General features: G+C 31.2%; 2 protein-coding genes across 4 annotated transcripts; one reads left to right on the top strand and one right to left on the bottom strand.

The window, feature by feature from the left end:
• Window positions 1-1,418: 1,418 nt before the first annotated feature.
• On the bottom strand, window positions 1,419-3,497 carry LOC113404035 (UDP-sugar transporter UST74c). Its single transcript, XM_064220403.1, has one exon. The coding sequence runs from the start codon at window positions 3,221-3,223 to the stop codon at window positions 2,231-2,233; it is 993 nt and encodes a 330-aa protein (XP_064076473.1). The 5' UTR covers window positions 3,224-3,497; the 3' UTR covers window positions 1,419-2,230.
• Window positions 3,498-3,693: 196 nt separating this feature from the next.
• On the top strand, window positions 3,694-14,041 carry LOC113404034 (modifier of mdg4-like). 3 transcript variants are annotated; one of them, XM_064220320.1, is made up of 9 exons: window positions 3,694-3,991; window positions 4,061-4,252; window positions 5,097-5,270; window positions 5,370-5,557; window positions 5,658-5,768; window positions 5,964-6,034; window positions 6,151-6,391; window positions 6,613-6,678; window positions 7,633-7,801. In XM_064220320.1, exons 2-9 carry the CDS (start codon window positions 4,067-4,069, stop codon window positions 7,784-7,786), a joined length of 1,191 nt encoding a protein of 396 aa, XP_064076390.1. In that variant the 5' UTR covers window positions 3,694-3,991; window positions 4,061-4,066; the 3' UTR covers window positions 7,787-7,801. The 3 variants fall into 3 exon arrangements, with proteins under 3 accessions (XP_064076390.1, XP_064076389.1, XP_026500555.1); XM_064220319.1 differs by having other exon boundaries at window positions 3,697-3,944; XM_026644770.2 differs by lacking the exon at window positions 7,633-7,801 and adding an exon at window positions 8,703-14,041 and having other exon boundaries at window positions 3,706-3,944.
• Window positions 14,042-15,958: the final 1,917 nt, after the last annotated feature.

Raw genomic sequence — 15,958 nt, 5'->3', positions numbered from 1 at the left:
CAATAAGTTTTTGACTGGATGAACTTTTTTCCAGACTCGAGGACGTGAGTCGTTGCTCACAAAGGATGGATGAAAGCTGTAACACCAGACATTGCAGAACCCTTTGGTGTTTAAGGAGCTACTATCAAAATTGACTGCGAAAACATTAACGTATTTCGATTCAAGATTTCAACTCGGCCTGGCCTTCAGGAAATAAATTGTTGTATACGGACCTGAGACGTGTATAGCCACATTCGGAAGCTCAAGATGGCGATGGAAAAAAAGCAACACTTGATATTTTGTTATGCCTCCGAATTGCGAATTTACGTTCGATTAGTTGGAGGACACTACCAATTCAGTCTTTCTTCTTTTTTCTTCTTCTTTTTTCTATCTTCAGTGTAGTGTGAATGTAATTTTTCTGAACATTTCGACAATTTTTAATGCACTTTATGGATCTCACCAAATAAGTGAACAATATGAATGTTGTTTAAAACAATTACAATTGTATATTTAAGTCTATGAAAAATATACTAATTTTATCATTAATTGTATTGTATGTAAAATATTATATAGAGACTTTTTAATGTTATATAAATAGTTTACTATTAACTTCATACTACTTATTCCTTAATTGACATAAAAAGTCCGTTATTAATTATATTTACTAAAATGTAACACTAATTACATCTGCAAGTAAGTAATAGACACATAACTAATTGATTAAATATATGTACCTAATTTATATATCAAGTTTACATATGCTTTCATTAGATTTATATTTGTTTAGTTTACATTTCAAAATGATATAAGATTTATATTTACACTCTGATCCTTATTATTGGTGTTCCAAATTTATCATCTCACACATTAACAATGTTTATGTCTAACACATTTTAGCCACATGACATGTTATTCACAGCCCATTTACCAATTTCAAACGATGACATAAAACAATCAATAGTTTTTATATTTTTTAGGCAGTTGATTTCAGACATGTTATTCTGAGATTTGCACAAGCATTGTTAATAATATTCTGATAAGGCTTTCAATCAAATTTATAAATTATTGTTTAAAAGAATTGATACATCTATAACCCACAGATAAAATTATTTCCTATATACAACATTAGGTAGATAAAAAATGTATGTTCATTATAATTATTATGATGATAACTAGTTTTTACTTATGGGTCATAATTTAACTACAATGAAATCGGAAAAATATATTAATCATAATTTTATAGGCATACTCTTATTTCCATTTTTATTAATAGATACAACAAAAAAAAAAAAGAAAATCAGTTGATAAACAAGAAGAAGATATTGAATAGTTTTTTCCACATCTATTACTTATATTTTAAACAATTAAATAAAATAATTGTTGAAAATATAATCAAAATATATTCAACTTTTATAAATCTGTAAAAATGTATTCATACTTATTGCAGTAAAAATATTAACTTTCTGTCCCAATTAAAATCTTTATACAACACATTATTTTGTTAATTTCATGTTTTAAAAAGTGATCAATTGCAAGTTCAATACAAAGTTTCTGTTTTATCTTATATTGCTATATAAACTTCCTGATATTACATACATCATTAAAAACATTATAAAAATGTAGAACATTTGTTCTTGCTCAATTTTATTATCTATGTGTCCCTTATCATAAAAAATTATAAACTATATTATTATGTTAATTTATAAGAAACACATAATCAAGACCGCATTAATTATGTTAGGGCCCCCAGGCAAACAATGCAGTTTTATTCATGATCAACATGTTCTTTACTAAATAACGCAGTTATGACATCACCCTTTACAAATAGAAGAAATATTCATCTTCAATAATTCCATGAACAATTAATTTTAAAACTTTGTTTACCAATTCTTGGTCTGGGGTGGGGCCCCTTGGCAGTTATCTACACTGCCTAATGCATAATCTGGCCCTGCACATAATATAGAAATTCAATATCACTGTGTAATAACATAATTTTATTATGTTATGTAAACAATTATGTGCATGTACATATATACATACCTAGCTCATGTTATGTTTGCTAACGTATTTCTCAATATGTAGATTTTACAAACTATGCCAGCTATTTATATAATATGCTCATTATTTGTATTGAGCTCATTCATTTGTTTAAGCATCATGACAATACTAGGCAATATAAATCATCTTTGGCAGCAACCCCTAACTACACTATACAGGTAGCATATTGGGTTGATCGTCTTTTAACACACTGCTATACGGTATCAACTTTGCTATTAGCATCATTCAGCAGCATATATGGAGCTGGTTTACGCTTGAATGTAACATATGTATAGCCTAAACTGGCTAATACACTTATATTTAATCCAACAAAGTTGAGCCATGAGTATACATAATCTCCACCTATTATCATTCCTAAATATGTAACTAATATATTTTTTAAACAACCTATAATTGTTGTTGTTAAGGCACTATTGTATTGTGTACACATCATAACACTGTAAGACAAAACAAACCCCATAACACAAGACATTAAGAATTGAGCTAAGAACAGCATATCTGACCAATGAGGATAAGCTGCAGAGCTTTCCAGATCACCAGTACACCAAGCAATTGCTGTGGCTGGCACTATCATGAACAGAGCATTATAATACATAAGTCCATACTTGCCGAGCTCTTTTGAATCTAATTTCTTTTTCATGTAAACACCATTAGCAGCTGTAAATCCATCATTTAATAGCACAAGGGTGTAACCCGTCCAAGAGAATGTTACATCATCAGCAGCAGCAAGTAGTGCACCTCCAACCATGGCAAATACACTAGCCTGTACAGGCCAAGATGCTTTAATTCCAAGTACAAATCTTTCAAGAATCATCGTCATAAGTATGCTGAATCTTCTTAGAGCTGTAAACATAGGAAGGCTAAGTTCTTTTGTGCCTCCTAGTCCTGTAGCCATGTTACCCATGTAGATCAGCGGTAGTGGCCAAATCCGGCGCGCGACACTACTATCTAATGATGGAAATTGTACCATTTTCATAGATCGACTGCACCATAGTACTAAAATCGTTGCTAACATTTGTCCTAAGCCTAATACTTGGTAGGAAGGAAATGCATACGATGTTAATACTGTTTTATTCACTACCGTTATCATAAACGATGCCAACGCATAAAAAGCAGCACTCAGAATTTTTTTCACCATTAGAATCCTGTCAGCTTCTGCGTCTTCTTGTGAATTATGTCCCGACATTGCGTGTCTTGCAAATTTACTTTATCAGTATAGTTTACTTGTGTTTAAATATCATGATCAGTTTAGCGGATAATTTACAGATTGCTGTGATTTGTGAAAGAGGGGTCGTTTTAATCACGAACGATTCGTTTTCATGGTCAATTAACCGCTCTCGTCATTAAACACAAATAATAGAATAAAAAAACCTTGATTAATCGGCAATCGGCATACACGACAGCATTCATCACTTTATCACATATTGACAGTTGACAACGATGATCCGACGTTTGACGAAGTGTTGCTATTCAACAGAAATGTATGCGTCTATTTTAAAAAATAGAAATATCTCTATTTTTTTTATTTGTCTATGATATTTCTAGAAACTTTAATTTATTTAAGTCATTGTATTACATACGTTTTATTTCTTTATAATAAAAAATGTAAATATTTATTATATTTAAAAAAAATAAATAATAAATTTCAACGATAGCATTCGCAAGCCTAAAAGTTTTCATTGTGTTAGTGAGTGAGTTGAGTTGTGTTAGAGCAAGCGAGACGCGACATTTTGATACGGAACTTTTCCGAGTATTGATTGCCATGCCAGTTAGAAGTACATATTTATTGCCTACGATAGAAGTATAACACTTGATATATACTAGTTAACATGTATTTTTGCCAGACTGATTGTACCTGTGTTTAGTTAGATGCATACGTAGGCAGTTATATTTGTGATTGATTTTCAGTAAGTGTCCAGTTTCATTGTGCAGACGCGTAGTGCGACTGAAAGTGGTGTGTACTGTTACTCGCGTACGGGCGTCGTCAACTCGTCAGTCCTGATTTGAGGGTGACGTTTTTCAGGCGGCGATGGCGATACCTGAGCAGTTTTCCCTACGTTGGAACGATTTCCACTCAAATTTGTCCCAGTCATTTCAAGCATTACTGGAAGGTGAAGATCTCGTAGATGTGACGTTGGCGGCTGGTGGTCAATACGTACATGCTCACAAACTCATTCTGTCTGTTTGTAGCCCATACTTCAAGGAGCTGTTTAAGGTATGACTCATTATATATTGCCTTTGTCAGCAGAAATATTTTCCTCAATATCTGCATAGATATACATATGTGTATTACAAAAGGCAGACATTTTCCATATAAATCAATACTTGTTCTCTGATCATAACTATTTTTTATCAGCAGACAATGTTATTTATATTAATAATACTGCTTAATTTTATAAACAAAAAGTGTAAATAACTTTTATAAGTTGAATTAATTTATTCAGTGAATGATGATAAACATATTAAAAACATTAGTGCAATCATAAATATTTCTTGATAATAAGTATAGAAATACTATTCAATGTAAAAAATATATCAAAGTAAAGATGGCTAGAAAATGTGCAACATTTGTTAAACAATGGATATAAGATAAATGAAAATATTTGGCCATGAAAATATTGTTATTGATCCTGGACAGGGTTAAGATAACCCTGTACAATTATTGTGATATATAAATTAAAAACAAACCTGTTTTCTGTTTGTTTTTTTTTTGTTAATTGTATTCAGCTAAATTGTTGTGTATGCTACTATTAACTCATATGGTAAAGATGAATAATACTCGCAGTTTTATTAATCAAATTCTATAAAGAATTATCAGCTAACTGTCTAAAGTTTCATATTATCCAAACAATGAGTTTGTTACAAATGGAGTTCTTTTTTTTAATGTATACTTGTGTTGTAACTTACTAGTAGAAAGATAGATTATTAATTCAAAATATTGAGTTAAATGTTGGGTAATTTTGATATAATTTAATTAAGATAATGTTTTTGAACAATGATGATTGATAGTTATGTACACTTTGTGTGATATGAGACTCATTAGATTATTACTTTCGTAGATGAACCCCTGTGAACACCCCATAGTAATCCTCAAAGATGTAGCTCATCATGAACTAAGGCAGCTTCTGCAGTTCATGTATCGTGGTGAAGTACATGTTCGCCAGCAAGAGTTATCTGCCTTCTTACACACTGCTGAGTTATTGCAAATCAAAGGGCTTACTGGTGGTAGGGAGGTTAGTGGTCATACTTTGCAGTGCTATAGCATCAGTATAAATAATGTATGTAAGTGTACAACATGGAATATATTTCATATCATAAATTTTTATTAATAGAAAAGCGAGTCACCTCCACCAGTAGCAGAAGAAGATTCATCTAGTACACAACCATCAGTACCTGAACCAGTAAGTGACAGTTTGCCAGAATGGGTTCCACCAGGAGAAGAGATAACTGCTGAAGCTGCTTTGGAGACAGTTGGACCAGTAGTGCCAAAGGAAGAGGCAGCACGAAGTCCATTGAAGCGGTATATTTCGTGTTATTGAATTTACAACTTTAATTTTGTAGAATATTTTGTACAAGATATCAAGAAAATCATCATAACTTATCTATATTTATATCAACAGACTATTAAAAAACACAACAAACAAGAACAGCTTTAACATTAATAAGAAGAAACCTCGGCCAGTAAATGACATCCCCGCACATGCTGAAAATACAGAATATGCTTCAGATGGGTAAGTTGCAATATTATAAACATTTTCCTATATAGCGACATCTAAATCATTAGCCAGTTGTGTAAAACATACTTCGCTTTTCTTTTTTAAAAATACTTTTATTTTATATTTTTTATTCAGTTAAATTTTACTGTTATTTTTTTATTTTGTTTTTTTTTTATTTTGTTTTATTTTCCCCTTCATGTAACTTTACAGTGAACCCATGATCGACTTTGACAATGACATTTTTCACAACTTGGTGCTGCCAGATTCAGGAAAAGAGGCCGGTAAGTTACTCACTCATTCCTGTACGATTCGCGAAAGAGTTTTTTATTTATTGATTTATTTCATACTCGATTATAATTATTAAAATATAAAGTTAAACGTGATTTTGTATATAAAGGATGGAACTGCAAAACGGGCGGGGTTAAATGTCCATCTTGCCACCGATTTTTCGCGAATCGATACAATCTAAAAGTACACATACGAGACAAACACGACACCAGGGAAGGGACATTACAATGCGATATATGTCAGAAGCGTATGAGAAATCCTTCCTGTCTCCGAGTTCACATGTATCACCACCGTAAACAAGCAGCTTATCTGGCCCAACTGAGTGCTCAAGGAGATCAAATGCGACACGTGTAAGTATATAGTCCACTTCAATATACACCTGTTATGTATTTATTTGGTTACTTTATTTTTTTTTTCATGGCTATCAAATCAAGCAACGATCTCTTACAAATATGTTTTATGGGCTACAAACTGTTTAAACCAAAGATATATATTAATGAATATGATATTCCAAAGCATATAGGTTGAATTTAGTTAGATTGTAGTTATAATAATATAATATTGTTTTTAGGGTTCAGAATATGGTCGAGAACAAATGGCGTACTGAAGCAAAAGCTGAGTTCAGGGAAACCGAAAAGTAAGTAAATAATTAATAATTGAATTATGTTTATTATTTATGTTTAGTTGTCATAAAATGTGCATTGCGAAAGAAAATCAAAGGTTTTTATATATAAAAAGAAAGTGATATTAACAAAACAAGTAACCAAAAATTTAATAAAAAAAAAAATGTTCCATGGCGATTTCTGACCAATATAAATGGATATTATAATAATCTTTATATAATACGGTAACTTTTTGCGCTGCGCTAAATAATAAATTTATTGTGTTTCTTAAGCTACATTGCGAATACTGTAATACATGACACTACTATTTACATACGTCTGTATATCATTATATGTATTCTTTATATGTATATCTTTATAAACATTCTTTTGTAACGCGTACAGTCTGTTACCGAACTCCTAAACTACCGGACTGATTTTAACGAAAAAATTTGTGTGTGTTTGTATGGATCCCTGGCAGGTTTACATTGGAGTCGGTAGGTGGCGGAGGCGGCCTCCTATATATTTTATTTAAAAAAGGACTAACAAAATTAATTATCATTTCATCCATAGAAAATCAGGTCAGGCAGCTAGTGCTAATATAAAATCTATCAAGTAGATTTAATTGTGCATATAAATTTGTTTTTAACATAACCCTACTGAAAAACTACTAAACTTAGAGTGAATTAATATACAATTTAATTAGATTTAATAGACAAATTAATTATTCAAATCGATCTGGTGGTGAATAGTGCGTCCAACCATATGTAATATAGGTATATTCAATAGATGATTTAAAAAAAAATTCAAGCGAAAGTTTTCCTTTTGATCTGTTTTTATTTTTCTAAAATTTTGATTATATTATAATTGACTATTTGAAACAGACAAATTATAATTTATCCAATTTATGTATTGTATTGTCGTTATCAAAGTTCGTTTTAAATTATGTATGTTTTACTAGTTTCTTATACGATTTGAATTATTTCTAGATGTAAGACTCATAGTGCTCGTAAGAGTAGGCTGGAGAGTGCGGGCGAGATTGTACTCCCGATTAGGATTCCCGTGCCTAAGTTCTTAGGGATCAAACCTCGCAATGTTAAGGCAAACAAACGGTATGTCGTGCATCCGTTGATCATATTTTAAAGCTTTTTAGCGATGTTGACGTATTTCTTTCATTTGTTTTTTTTCGTTCTGGTTAATTTTTTTTTATTAGGTTTCGCACGTTTTATTATTTTAACATAATCAATTTTGTTGTATCGTTGTTTGATATATTTTTATTTAATTGCCTCTGCTGTTCGATGTTTAGCTTAGTTGTTTTATTATATAAATTAATATAAAAGCGATACGCGTTCGACGCACGTTTTTGTCTTGTATACAAACGCCCCCACAGTCTAGACTTCGCTATACATAAACATCTAAATTTATATAATGCATTTATTGATCCGCGCGAGGGTTATTGCGCCGATTCCCGAACTGCCCAGCCAGTCTGACGCGTTGCTGGGGGTTGATTCGTCTGGACCCTAAATAAGGGGGGTGTGCGACTTTGGACTTAAAACGTATGCATTGTAAGGATGAATTTCGGCTGCGATTGTATATGTTACCTTCTTCTGGCGCGCTGCATCCTAGTTATCACGTTTCAGATGCAATTATTGATCCGCGCGGATGAAATGCGCCGATCAGTTCTACTCTGCACTGACCCTCGCGCTGTATACTTACAATTCTTGTAATATTATTCTAAGTGCAACTGATTTGTCCTCTGTTCTGTGTGTGTGTTTTGAAGCGGGAAGTGTCCGCTTCGGCAAGATCAAACGTGTAGTCAATTGGCTTTGATTTGAAAATGGGCATAATGCTTTATGACGATCTCGATGCGAAAATTTTATGCGCGTAAGATTTTTTTTTTGAATACAATTCATTTAGCGGAGACGCTTACGCTAGTCCAGTGATTTACATTGAAAATTTTATGTTTATATTGAATAAGTGGCTATGTACCGAATTTCTCGATTTGTTTTTTTATTATGTATCTAATATACGATGCTACATGTATATCATTGTTTTGTAGTTTCCCGGCGTCGGCGCCGGCTGGGGAGGCAAACAACCTGCAGCCGGCTCAGCAGGATGTGAAATTCGCCCCCGATGCTATCCTGCCGAAGACGGAGGCCAACCATGAGACAGTATGATTAGCAACCAACTCTACGATCGATTACGATTTCGTAGACCCGCTAACATTGGCTAACATATTCACTCAACAATATGGCTGGAATTCGCTCATTTTCGGATATGTTGGTGATTCCAAATCCAAGAAGTAAATATCATTCGATTATTATATTTTTCGTTACATACAATTTATTATGCATCATATCGTATCGATTTTCATGAATCGATATCGTTGTATTTCCTTCATATCATTTTGTTTTAAAATTTTCGATTAATCGAATTGTCTGTCATATCGATTTAAATTTTTATCATGTTGAGTTTTTTTATATGATAACGAATCAAATGTCATGTCGATTTTATTACGTCGATATGTTAATATCTGTAATAACCTTTTATAAGAATTTAATCGTAACTCGACTTTCATATTAATATTTATATAATCAGCTATGAGTAGCTATATATATATAACAATATGCATAATCTTATAACATAATATTAATCATTTAGCGTAAGTTTTATCTATATTTAGTCTTATGTATTCATGCTGCGTACCAATGTGTACTGTTGAGCTGAATATTGTATATTTTCTACATTCCACCACATAAGTTCCAAAGACTGAAACATAAAATTGCACATAGCGAACCTTGCAACGGTTATATTGTAATGATATATTTACAGGGTGTGTTTCGTGACGTATTTAGTTTTTAGCTCGTCATAAGGCGCTCATGGTATAACATTTTTTCGATAAGTGTACCATTTATTGAATATATATTATAATATATACATACATAAATATATACACATCCTGTAAAGTGTAATAGTTTATAAGTTACGGTTTATTTGCCGCCTCGATCGAAGTAGTTGTCTCAGTCAGCTACAATTAATAGTTTAGCTAGAATCTCGACACATCCGTGATCTGAAAATATACGAATTAGTTTTTTTTTATTCGAGTTCTTTAAATCGTATTTCTTTGTAAACGCTTATAGCGTACTTGCTTGGGGTTACAATTTTTTTTTTTTTTATGTATAATTAAACCAGTTCTTAGTCACGGAAAAAATAATTTAGCTTTTTTTATCTGTGTTGTGATACATTGTGGGCTGCAAGTACAAGTTTGGTTTAAATAGGCAGCTTGTTCGGTCAGGACTAGCTATATAAATAATGTTGCCATTCCAATTGAAATGTACAAAAATATTTTTATATAATTTTTTTTTTGTTTATGTAACACTTGTCACGATTTACGAGAACAAGATTTTAAATAACCTTACAGTACAAAATACCTTATTGTGTATATTATTCATTTATAAAATATATGCTTTACTTAGTAATTGTAAGATTTTATTTTAGGGTCACATATTTTCGAGAGAAGATAACTTTTTTTTTCTAAATGGACCATAATTATTTTAGTCTAACAAAGATGTATAATTCTTTTTTTTATTTTATTTTATAATACAAGGGTTCTAGGTATATTTAAGTGGATTTTTGTATGTACCTCATGTTCGAAATGACTGTTTAGTTTTGTAATTTTTTCACCATTATCTGGTGTTTTACAGATGTGACGAGATTTTAATGACAATATTACAATTATAATTATAATATTCCGATTCATCGTGTGATTTAAATATGCTCTCGTTGTAGTAGAAAGATATGATTTTTCTATAAATTTATAGGATGTAGAGAAATATCCAGGCGTGTATTTACCAGCGTTCAATGAAGCTTTAATTTTAGCGATTCGTCCCAACGTTTTTAAAATCGAAAATCGGAACTTATTGTAGTCATTAGCTCTCTTCGATTAATCGATATTTTCGATGCGAATATTCGGTTAGTTGACTGAAACGCGTCGTAATTAGTTGTGTGTTGGTTTACGTTGATTAGATTTACTTTTAAATGAGAACTTGCGTTATGCCGTCCCTTATGTAATCTCGGTTCCAATTACGATAAAACTTCAATTATAAAGCTCAATATCTTATAAAATGCCGCCTCTCATAGTTGTCTATGATATTGTTTTATAAACCACACTTACGGAGAGCTCAATGTGAAATGTTGTGACTGTGTGTGTAGTACCTCTTTTTAGAATAGGATTTATTTGTGTAATTGTAGTATAATAAAAGCGTAAGTATCTGTTCTACCGCGTTTATATTGCAGCGGTTAATAGGTCTAGTGTTGATATATGAAAAATTAAAATTTATGAATGTATCTGACGGCATAAATTTAATTTTGAACAAAAAAAAAAAATTGAAATTATATTATCGTGGTTTGGGTATTTCTAACCATTAATATTAAGGGGTTATAAAACTAACATGTCTTTTCCGTCGTAGGATTTCTATCTTTACATTCCATTAGTCGTAAGTCTGTATAATCAACCTTATGAGGTGTAAGTATTTTATAACATATTAGTATGGATATTTATATAAGTACTCCTAGAGTAAGTCACTTTAATTCTATATTTTTTTATCGAAGGAGATTATTTTTGTTTATGACCATTGAATAAGGAACATTCCATACTTTGGTAGCTGTATTATTATTTTAGAGTATATAGGAATATTTTTTACCAAATTTTTTATATACCAATGCTCTTATGTTATGTGACCAAGGGTGCAGCTATCAAACCCTCCGTACGAAGTCTTCGCGGGTTACTTTAGAGTCAATCGCGTCTTTTGTTTAGTTAATTTTAGGTCTTTTTTTTGTATCGTTTATATGAATACTCAACAATACATATATCCAAGTTAGTTTATCTAATATCAATTATGTACAATGTGTCTCGTGTTTATAAAATTACTATTGAATGTTGCTATCAAATTTAACGAGAAATAACTTTAGGAATCAATTATTTTTTGTAGGTGACACATTCTTCACACTTACTAGTCATAACATCGCTCAAATTAAATAAAAAAAATGCTGAAATGCACTCGATGAATGACGTTCACAATTTCTTACAAGATAGGTAATTTTCTTTTTTTTTTACTTTTCATATTTGTTTTTGATTGATACATTTAAAGTACATACGAAATAATGATAAGTGCTCAAAATATTTATATCTATTAAAGTAATATTTCCATGACAATATAGCTATTATGTATTAGTGTATAAGTAATGAGGTATATTCGTAATTTTCGACGTGGTAATATAAAATAATTCCACGTTCAAGGATTGTAGTCCCTCCGGCGCTGAGGCCGATGACGTTTCTAATAATATAATATTATTAACGTGTTGCGAATGTGCTTCATGATATGTGTTTTATTCGTATAAAGTTAGTTTACATTTCCGTCAATTTGTCGTCTCTCGCCATATGATACGTAATAAGTGTGTAGTTCTATATTTATCATGTATTTCTAATATTCTCAAATAGTATTAAGACTACATCAAACTGTATTTACTCCTTTCGTTTTATCAATACCAGGGTAACGGTTAAAAAGGGGCTTCTATCGAAATTATAATACTTATCGAAACATTGTTGTAGTATTAAAAGCGAATAATGCCATTTTGGAATCTAATTTTGAAAAGGCAAAACACATGAGCTCAGTCGAATCTTTATGTATCTATCCTGAAGACTTAATGAAAATAATTGAATTTTTAAACAAGTTGCAATATTCCATTAGTTTTTAATTTTTATATAGATTTAAGATTTAGATCAGAATAAGTATAAATTAGTTAAGCAGTACTTAAAATTTGCATTTGTTTTTTCGTTCTTGTACTGTATTAAAACCATAGATAACCCAAAACTTACTCAACTTGATGTGACAAAGGCTCCCGTTCTCTCAGAATAACCGAGTGATATTTATAATCTCAAAATAATGACTTGATAATATATTAATATCTCTCACAGATTCCTTATGGTTTATAATTGTATTATGAAATGGAGTATTGCATCTTCTTTTCTAATTGACGAAGAAATTTTGTAATTTGCCAGTATTTGTAAAGATCTGGGCTTTAACGAGGTGCAGTGATAAATTTCGTCCCTTTAAGAGATGGAATCTCGTAATGTTAAAGGCTGCTTCTGTGTCAGATGTGATAACGTTGGCGTATATTGATGAAAGAATGTAGGAAGTTTTTGAGGTTTTATAAATTTTATAGGATACGATGAAAAAGTTGACTCGTTGCGGTTTAAAATTGTCCTGCCAGCAATTTACGTGTTAGAGCGAGTATCGATCAAGTGTCTACTGATTGCTTAAATATATGAATATCATAATATTAATATTCAGCTCTGACACTAGAGGGCGTTGGCTTAAGGAAATGTATCACGAGGCCAAAGGCCGGGATAAAGAAGTCTGCATACGTAATATAAAAGACCGACGTCGTTTAACAATATCATTTAATGAATTGTGATTGTAATGAAAAGGTAAATTTTGTAGGTTGTGGTATTTTAAAAATTTAAATACACTCAAAGAAATACCATCAGGGAGTATAAAACTCCAATGTAATAAAGCTCAAAGCTGATAAATCGAATCGCGAAAAATAAAATGCGCCCCTGTGAAGATGCGCTTCATTTTTTTTTTCATTTTTAGTATGTATTCTGTGACTGGCCTCAAAAAAGCTGCATTTATTCACATTTCACTTTATCTAAGTTGTATTTACAAGCATTTTATACATTATTTTATGTACTGTGAACAAAACTTTACAATATTTTTTTTTTATAAAATTAATCAACATAGGCAATCTAAAATTTTTCAGATACGATAAACTCGAATTTTCTTTACGAACAAATGCGATGCTCTCTACTGTTGTGATCGTATATGTATATTTTTTATTATTATAAAATTATTGTATAAATTTTCTGTGATGTTTGTCGATCTGTAAACTGGTATTATTTAGTCTGCTAAATCAAATAAAAGAACAATTAATGAGCGTTGATGCGTCTCCCCAATATTTGTAGTATATTAAGATGAATATAGTATGAAGATCATTTTTCGTATTCTCTTATATATTGTAAATGTGGTTACTGATGTCAAAGTAAATAAAGATACTTTCGGCGATTTTAATTAATGTTTGAATATTAAGACTGGACTTGTGGATGACCTTATAATGAAACAATTGAACCCATCGAGAAAAGAGGAAGACTTAAAAATATCAGTGTGTATTGTGCTTTATATGCGTACAGGATCGACACTCACCTCTATACATTCCAACGTTTCGATGTGTCTGTATATCTTGTTTTATCGAAACTTTTATACTCGTTTATACTCATTATCAATTTTTAATATTTTTTAATTTAGATCTATTCGAAATAATAAATTATAATTTTCTAAATGTGTTTTATTTATTTATAATTTCAACTGTAGGTATACCTTTTTGAATCTCAATATAAGATAGAAATTCGATTAAAACTAATAATATTCATCTGTGAGTTTAATCCTTATTGTTTGTGTTTGTGAATAGCTGATCACAGACAAGCTGACAATCTAAATTCTCATAAAGATTATTAAAAACCAGTAACTATATGCGATGTATACTACATAAGCACCTTTTTATATTCCTTTCCCCGAACATATTTTCTTAATAATCTATTTATTCACATAATTCACTTAATTATAAATATTAAAAAGTATTGGAGAATTAAAACACAAAATATTTCATTGTTTTTCATACTGGTTACCGCCATTACCGTAATTATGAATTTATATGACATTATATGACGTAATTATGAAATTATATGACGTAAAGACTAAATATAAATTTATAACAGCCCCATCTAACGGATTTTGTTTGAACTAATGCATATTACACGAAAGCTACACTCCGGAGCGTCCGAAAATAATGTTCAAAAGCATACACTTGCTTAGAACCGCTAACAGATGTCGCTTTGCGAAATTATTTGTTGTGAGTATTTAGTGTTGTCTATAGTATCGATAGTTCTGTTATACCAGATTAATGTACAGTCAGAGTAAGAAAACCTTCTTCAGTTTTCAAATTCATTCCTTTATCAAGTCGTAAACTCTTAGTACCTTTTGAATCTAAATCACTAAACAGACAACTGCATATAAAATTCAACTAACATAGTATGATAACTTGTTTCAAAATAGTGTAACATCTTTGGAATACGTCTAGTGTCATATCAACATAAAACCTTTTTTATGGCTCAATTAGTCATTACAAGATTTAAATTAGATATGATATTTTCTACTGAATTGTCAAAGTCTGTCATTGTCATATATTTTCTTGCAATATCTTGCAATCCTAGAATAAAAACGCATGTTATATTATTCGGCCATTATTTTAAGTGACGGTTAATGTAATGACGTGACGTGTGATGAGTGGTTCCATCGGCACCGGGAAGTGGTGGTGATTCCTTGGCCTGCAAAAGCGGCGGACATACCCTATCGAAAATCTATGGGGTTTGATGGTGCAGCGGTGGATAAATAATAACGATAGAACCAAAGCAGCTGTCGTAGAAAATTGCCGAATTGTCTGGAAGGGCTTCAGAGGAACCGACATATGCTTTCGCCTTGTCGGATCAATGCGACAGCGACTACAAGCTGTGATTGATAAGAATAGCGGATATACTCGTTTATAATAAAATAAATAAGATTTGTTTAAATGAATAAATTTTACCATAATTACTATTTATTTTTACTATTTTATTTTCTACTTCCGTCCTGCGGTTTCAACCGCTTTCCCGAAGATTTTATGTTTTCCCGGGATAAAAAGTATCCAATGTGTTATTTCAGTACATATTCTATCTTTGTCCAAAATTTTATCCAAATCTGTTTAGTAAATTTTATGTGAAAGAGTAACAAACATCCATATATACCTCAGAGAAATCAGCCAGATCCCTACAAACTTTCGCGTTTACAATATTAGTAGGAAGGTAGGTTTACTACTATGCACTTTGTCTCTTTTAAAAGAGACAAGGCTTCTTCTTATTATTATTATAGATTTTAAACGCTATTATACTCTTTGCTAGATGCGACTTATAATGTCATTGCGACGCAATATGTCATACTCAATCGGTAAAGCAGGTTATCGCCGATACGAAGCACACGAAAATAGATTTTAAGGTGACGAACCTTTTCTTACCCCGACTGTACATAACCAAACCTTTTTAAATAAAATTTTAACAGCAACGATTGTGGAAACGAACTGTTAATATTATACTACATATTTTTTTACAAAAGTGATTATTGAACTTAAGAAAAAGTATTTAATGTTCATTAAACAGAGTTTCGG

Source organism: Vanessa tameamea, chromosome Z, assembly GCF_037043105.1.
Source record: "Vanessa tameamea isolate UH-Manoa-2023 chromosome Z, ilVanTame1 primary haplotype, whole genome shotgun sequence".
Taxonomy (NCBI): domain Eukaryota; kingdom Metazoa; phylum Arthropoda; class Insecta; order Lepidoptera; family Nymphalidae; genus Vanessa; species Vanessa tameamea.
This window is presented reverse-complemented; position numbering and strand designations above follow the sequence as displayed.